The 8,074-nt window shown below is 35.0% G+C and overlaps 1 protein-coding gene across 1 annotated transcript; it reads left to right on the top strand.

Annotated features, from left to right (window-relative positions):
* The first annotated feature begins 2,677 nt into the window (after window positions 1-2,677).
* On the top strand, window positions 2,678-7,848 carry LOC125655943 (WAG22 antigen-like). Its single transcript, XM_048886481.2, has 3 exons — window positions 2,678-2,864; window positions 5,617-6,177; window positions 7,381-7,848. The coding sequence occupies exons 2-3, from the start codon at window positions 5,622-5,624 to the stop codon at window positions 7,779-7,781; spliced, it is 957 nt and encodes a 318-aa protein (XP_048742438.2). The 5' UTR covers window positions 2,678-2,864; window positions 5,617-5,621; the 3' UTR covers window positions 7,782-7,848.
* Window positions 7,849-8,074: the final 226 nt, after the last annotated feature.

Consider the following 8,074-nt stretch of genomic DNA (forward strand, 5'->3'; position numbering starts at 1 on the left):
GAATTAAAAACCTTCATTACTAATTTCTTCAAAAAACTAAACTAAATAGGAAAAAGCGCGATATAAAACTAATCATTATTAAAACCAATCATTGTTATTAAACTGAAGGTTAACGCACCGACTTCTGTAGAAGGGTAACAACTAAAAAACGATCTGAATAATATATATTTTGTATTGCTTATAGGAGTTATGAGATTGATCACTGTTCGTTATCCTCACCTTTCACAAGTACCACGTAGACAATTTTGAAGTCAGGATTGGTTGTTTGGATAGACTTTATTTTCATTTTGATCAGCATAAACTTTATTTCTATGCTATCTATCAAACGAAGGTATTCGCATAGGAAGTTTTACATTCCATACAATCAAATCATTTCATCAGAAAATTCGACAACCGAAATATGGAAATTGACCTCCTATATTTTTGATTCGTGATATCTCATTTTTTGAGCTATACATTTATTTGAATATTATTCTAAGTGAGGGAAATGCATTATTTCTTGTACAAAACCTTTCATATGTAAGTATACTTATCTTCCGTGGTATGCTAGCAGAGTATGGAATACCGGATACTCTGTCTCGTGGTAGATAATAGATAGCTTACGCATATTTTTGTTTTAGATTTTAATGTTTGAGAGTTCAACGGAGTGCAACCTTAAATCACCGGGTCCAGAGCAATACATGTAGGTATTACTCTCTCATCTAGACCAAACGTTACCATATTGATCTGTAATAAATCACTGACGCCAATCAAGTTTTGAATGACCATGCTGGAATGAAATGAACAGTTGAAAATGTTACAGAATGAACCAATTTAGATCAACAGGTAACGCTTTAAAATTGAGAATGAGGTACGGGAAGATGTTTCGTCGAGAACGGAACGATAACAGCCATTCAATTGATGTAATAGTACGCAACCAGGTCAGTAGAAGACCTTCCTTTACCATCCAAGGCTTCAATCAGCTAAAAATCACAATAGGTACAGTTGTGTTTCTTGGATAAAAATAAAATGGTTGTGCATTTCTATATTTGAGAGGAACTATCAATTCAACCATCATACTAGAAAAAAAAACACCCGGCTGTGGTAGTTCAGTGGTAAAGTGTTTGCTTCGTAACCTTGAGGCCGTAACTTCGAGTCCCGCTCTTGCCAGGGCTGCGTCAAACCTAAGCCATTAGCCTAGATAGGGATTGCTTGTTCGCCAAATGCTCGGTATGTAGAAGTGAGAATCACGAGTCTTTAGGGTATGACCTTAAAAACAGAGGTCCCATTTCGCTGGTAGCGTTGGCGCATTAAACAACTTTCACTGGAACGGTCCTAGCTGAGAGATAAGCATAGGTCTAAATTTGATATATTTAATCTACAACTGATGACGTCTCAATGTATGTGGAAAAAATGTCGACTGGACGTAAAATAAAGTCAACTAAACAATACAAGAAAGAAAAAGAAATGAACAATTTTGTCATCTTTAACATACTTTAAACATTTAAAGCTAGTTCTATAATGATTTGTGAGATTACCCGAGTCTTCCACATCTGCTTTACGGGAGAATGTTTTTTAAACTGAGACAGACTACTGACAAATAAGTTTGTGGTACAGGAATTTCAATTTCTTCTTTTAAAAATGCATTTTCCTTCAATTGGTCAGCAGGCAAGGTTTTCATCGCTTAGGAAATCTAAAGCGAAATATCAAACATAGTTTGCATGAATATATTACATTTTCATCAATACAATGGATTTTACCCTCTGCTTGACTATGAAATGCACTACCTTTTGGGTTTTGTTTACACAAAAAACATCAATATATGTTGAAGAAAGTCCGAGATTATAATGTTTAAACTTTCAAATATGGATACATTTGCAAACTTCAAACAATGTTTTGTGATATTGCTGGTGGACTGTTAGTTCCCGAGGGTCTCTACAGCCCAGTAGCTAAGTACTTCGTTACTAGCTTGAAAACACGGATGTTTATTTAATTCCTGGTATAAAATTTGGAATTCATTTCAAAATTAAGGATTATCTCCCTCGTGCATATATCTTATCCTTGGACGAATTTGGCTCCAGTTTTTTTTTTTTTGGCGCTCTAGTTTTCCTTTTAGCTCTGACAAGTTTATTGTTATTTTGAATGTCCAAAATTTCGGCTTGAGTATCACTGAAGAGACATTATTTGTGGAAATGCGCATCTGGTGCATCAAAATTGGTACCGTATACATTTTACATTGCAATGACTACAAATTCTTCCATGTTTAAATTAAACAAGATATTTTTAAAAAGGATATATTCCCAAAATGAAAAATAGTAGTTTGTGACCAAAGTGACGGAGTTAAATAAACAAAGCTGCGCATCACCTATCACAAAATCCTGAATTTGACTAACCAGAGAAAGTTCTGATTTTTATCCCATGCTAGTGTACTAAGAGTAAAAAGTAAATTGTTGCAAGAAATAACATTTACATCTTCATGCATCAGGATGATTGCGCATAGCTTGTATTCTTTGCAGTTTCTCCATCTCCTAAACGTTCCTTAACTTTACATATTTTTCTTCTGATGCGTCAAAATATCTTCTAATTTGTTTCCTTTCAAATTCAAACAAAAGAAACGCTTTATTGAAGTTAAATTACGAAATTAATATTCAAATGCATGATTAAATTCAATAAAAACCAACAATCCAAAAACACATGTACGTGAAATGAAATACCAACACTGTGGACAGCATGAGATAGATTGACCTATTCTGTCAAATCTTTTCCTTCTATAAACCATTTGGATCACAGGTCCTGATTGACTATTGTTACAATCGTGTATAAAAGGCATCAGCTCTCCAGAGCAAAGTATCCCACTGTCTGAACGGAATCGTACGAAATATAAGGTATGTATTTGATATCTTTTCATGTGCTGATATATGAGGAAATAAATAATTTGCAATGGCCTTTTAATTCTTAAATGGCAATGTATTGTGACACAATTTTCTCTCTCTGGTATACTGCAGGGACAGTAGCTATGTTTGTAAATGTTGTATATGTACTTAATGCAACCTGATAAATGCGAAAAAGGGAAACGCAAATTTAATTTGTAGAAATTTAAACTACATTTTTCGACAAGATAGAATTCCCAGATATTTTGTTTTACTCAGGTCTGGAAATTTTCTTTCCTAGATGATTATTGGAAAGTATTTTTTCATGAAACTTACGGAAATTGGTTTATCATCGAATAATCTGTCTTAATTTAGATATATTATAGGATCTATGAGATTGATCACTGTTCGTTTTCTTACCTTTCATTGATATCAATAGTTATAATTGTACGAAATACTTTACTACGTACTGCACACGGTATTTAAAGAAATTTGCGAGACTTGATTTTATTTCAATTTCATTTTTTTTAAATATCTCGAACTCTAAAAATAAGAATAGAGACATTGTTTGCAGATTGTCATAGATTTTTTCTCTATAAGACATGATCCAATAAATAATTACAGTGCGACATGTAGTATAAAGAAACTGTACGTGAAAACTCAGGAAGGGTTCGCATAGGATTCTGATATAGACGAAGGCCTTATTAATTTATACATGTTGAACATGACGAGTTGTAGATTTTTCAAAAGAGTGGTTGTGATATCCCTTGACTGTAATTATATAAACCAGTCATAAAGGAAAGTAAGTGTAACGGAAGTCGTTGAATTACGGAGGAAATTAACGTCTGTATTGCATATACAACAAATACATAACACCAAGGGATGATGCAATCTATGTTTTGTGCCACTACAATTACATGAACAATGCCTAATTCAAAATGAGAAAAAGTATAATTATAATCACCGACGTCCTTTCGAATCAGGAAAGGTGAAAATAACGAACAATGATCACTCCTATAAAAAAAAATTTAAAAAATTACGAGTAGGGCAAACACAGATCCCTGGACATACCAGAAGTGGGATAAAGTGCCTAAGAGAAATAAACATCTCATGTTAACCGGTCCCACCCGCTGCGAGACTTATTCATTAATCAGTTAAACGGAATTATCTGTACTAAAATCAGTGTGTATAGAACGGCCTAACAATTGGTATAAAACGCAGCGGACAACATTTAACCCAATCGCAGGTTGTATTGACAAATTAGATCATTACAATGAGCTTAGAATTTGCGAAATGTTGACTTTATTTGAGACTGTTGAAACACCTGTAACATAAAGTTCTTTGTCAGTAGTTTGCCTCGATTTGAAAATTGACTATAAACAGAACAAGCTGCTGCGTATCGAATCAGTTTAATAGACATAAACACAAAATGCAGCTGATAATGGAATATTGCTATTTAAATATGAGAAGCTGACAATTCAGAAGCTGAAATCATCCCTTTTGTCAGTAAGTTGAGTTGTTAGATTGTCATTAACAATGACATACCTAAGTATGAAACAGGTGTGGAAGATTCTGTGTTGTCTTTGAATTCGAGGTCCATTGGATATATCGAATCAACATATAAATGAAAATGATTATTGTTGATAGATAAAACCCCAATACATGTATATCTAAATGTCGAATTGAAAGCCACGAGAAAATATTTCCTCTTCTCATGTAAAAGCTTTTGAATAAATCCTGCCTCAGAAGAAAATAAAAACAGGTCAGCTAACTGAGGAACACAAAGAAAAATATTATATCAATATTATCTGTGCTTCCATAACAGCTTTTTGATGAAAGATATACACGCCTCAGTTAAATATACCGCAACTTCTTTGAAATGTCGATTTGAGGGATTTCAAATTGGTGTATAAACAAGGGCAAGTCAATTACAAATGTATGTAGATATTCAGGTACAACGGGTTCTAACAAATGTATGTAGTTAGTCAGGTGGAACGGGTTCTAACAAATCGTGCTCAATAATAATAGAATTCGCCCATAATCTTGCAAATATCTGAATATACATATATATTATTACTACAGTAACTTGATCCGAAGAGTCGGATCACGTCGAGTTGACAGGCGCGGATCATCAGATCACACGAGACGCGAAGCGTCGAGTTTGATCTGATGATCTGCGCCTGTCAACGAGACGTGATCCAACTCTTCGGATCAAGTTACTGTAGTAATGATAAATTTATTATATACCCCCTATGTATTTTAAATCCGCATTTATAAGATACTAAATGTAATCCAAATTATCAAAAAATACAGACATACAGTGAAATTATGTTTTGTGTACACAGATATACTTTTTGTTTTGTAACGTGGTCAATATTTTCCACAAATAACGTTGCGTTGTTGCATTGTGACGGGATCAGTTTCAGAGGATACTGATACGGAATCAGAAAACCACAGTGTGGTGATCCGGAAAACCGGATCACACACCGTGAAATCCACAGTATCAAAGAACGATACATTGATGGGTATATAATAAAGTTTAATATCTTATATAATGAATACTACATATTGGATCGTATTTCTATCAATCTGTTTAATGTCAATGTTTTTACAATATTTAAGCTATAAATATTTTCTCTACTTGCATTAAGAAATTCAAAAAACAAATCAATCCCATTAATGTTTTGTGGGTATTCTAATTATTCTTCTCATAATCATTATCATATTGAATGTTGTGTTTATTATTGCGATTATTATCACATTACAGCCAAAATGAACACCTTTGTTGTGTTGAGCGCAATAGTGGTATCATGTTTAGCTGGAGGTGACTATGGTGGTGACTCTTACCCCAAAGGTCATGTAGGGATTAGAGGAGGCGACGGAATAATGGACGGCAGAGGAATGAACGGTGGAATGATGAGCGCCGGAGGAATGAACGGTAGAATGATGAGCGCCGGAGGAATGAACGGTGGAATGATGAGCGCCGCAGGAATGAACGGTGGAATGATGAGCGCCGGAGGAATGAACGGTGGAATGATGAGCGCCGGAGGAATGAACGGGGGAATGATGAGCGCCGGAGGAATGAACGGGGGAATGATGAGCGCCGGAGGAATGAACGGTAGAATGATGAACGCCGGAGGAATGAACAGTGGGATGATGGGCGGTGGAGGAATGAACGGTAGAATGATGAGCGCCGGAGGAATGAACGGTGGAATGATGAGCGCCGGAGGAATGAACGGTGGAATGATGAGCGCCGGAGGAATGAACAGTGGGATGATGGGCGGTGGAGGAATGGGCGGAAACGTTGGAGGTTTAACTATTTATCGTGGTATGAATTTCATTTGAAAGTTTCTATCATGCAAAACGAACCTTAATTGTTATAAAATATTTTGAATGCCTAGCATGGAACTTTCACCTGCTAAAATTGAAAAGAAATATATAACAATTGAATACAGTTTCAGCTTTAGAGCCTTTAATACAATTATAAAGGTATAGAAAATGTATAGAAAAAGTAATTTTCTGAAACATTTTCCTAAAATGTATTTGAACAAGAAAGTTAAGTGAGAACGAACTTTCCCTAGGAGTCCCAATTTTCCGTCAATCACTTGCAACTGTTCTCATGCAATGAGTGTTCCCAGTTTGCCACGCAATATTTCATGAAAAGCTCAACAATATCAATTATTTATGTTTTAAATATCATTACCTTTAGAAAGAAAAAACGTCAAAACTGGTCATAGACAAAATCTTACCAGCTCGTACGAGTAATTCGATTGATCTCCAGTAGAAATTGCGGTTGCATTGGGTTTTTTTAACATCTTGCACATGGACCCGTAGAGACACACTTAATAACATTAGCAGATACTGGACGGAAATACTTGATGTGGGACCTGTCGAATGATTGTTTTATTTGACTGACTATCTCTAGGTGCTTTGATAAGCAAATATTTATACCGTTAAGATCTTTAAGTTAACACCTAAAATGCAAGAAAAAAGATATTCAGCAATATTTTGTGTATTCTCGGAAAAGTTTTTCCTTTACAAATCAAACTTTAGCTTTCATAAAAGTATTCACCGGGCAAAGTGGAAATAAATAATAAGTTGTATTTGAATAGCTTAATACGAACGATGTGATATTTAATATACACCATTTCCAGATCTATGTACAAACCGCATTATACTTTAGATGGTGATATACGTAATAAGTATGAAATGAATGCAGACTGTACCACCCAAATTTGAATTCTTGTGTTTCGTGTATTCACTCTGGTATATCCAGGGGTCCGTGTTTGCCCAACTCTTTATTTTGTAATGCTTATAGGAGTTATGAGATTGGTAACTTTTCGTTGTCTTCACCTTTCCTTCAATCAAAACATCTTTGGTGGAGGGCAAAATGATAAACTAAATCCTTGATTTACAAGACATAAATGCACTATATGCGCTATTCACATTTCGGTAAAATAGTAATTAGATGTGGTAAATTCCAACTTATGAATGTCAGTTTTTATAAGTAACTGTATATTCTCTTTAACAGCTCCAAAATATGGAAGTTGCTCATATTCAAATATGTTTGACCGTCTACAAATGGGAGCGTACTGCTATCACGATGATAACTGCCCCGGTTCTCAGAAATGCTGTTACAGCTTCATCTATGGACGACGTTGTCAAATTCCACAAGAATATCAAAGAATTGGTTCCTGTAATTATAACTACATCACCTTCCCAAGACGAAGAGCCTGTAACGACGATACCATTTGTCCATATGGCGGCAAATGTTGTAGAAGAGACGTGTCAGGCCAAGTCGACACATGCAGCTATCCCAACTACACACAATACTCAATTCCAGGCAACTCCGGTACACCATTCCCAATTCCAGGCAACTCTGGTACACCATACCCAATTCCAGGCGGTCACAAACACAAAAAAGTTTATTAAATTCTGATATATTTCTGTAGATATACGTCTTGTATTGTTTATTAAATATCTTACTGCATCCTTTAAATGGTTTCTCATTTTCATTGAAAATATCATAAAAAGAAAGTTAATCATCAGGGCCCGCCTTTTCGAAAAGTGATTACCTCTAACATGGTGTTACAGTGGTGTTCTCTTCAGAGTTAAACTTAGCATTGTGATTAACTATTTTTCAAAAGTGAGTTTGCATTAATTCTGTGTTAACGTTATATTTATCCACCTCCAATACCTAAGTTAAGTCTTAACACAGTTGCTGA

The sequence above is a fragment of the Ostrea edulis genome, chromosome 7 (assembly GCF_947568905.1).
Source record: "Ostrea edulis chromosome 7, xbOstEdul1.1, whole genome shotgun sequence".
In the NCBI taxonomy this organism is placed as follows: Eukaryota; Metazoa; Mollusca; class Bivalvia; order Ostreida; family Ostreidae; genus Ostrea; species Ostrea edulis.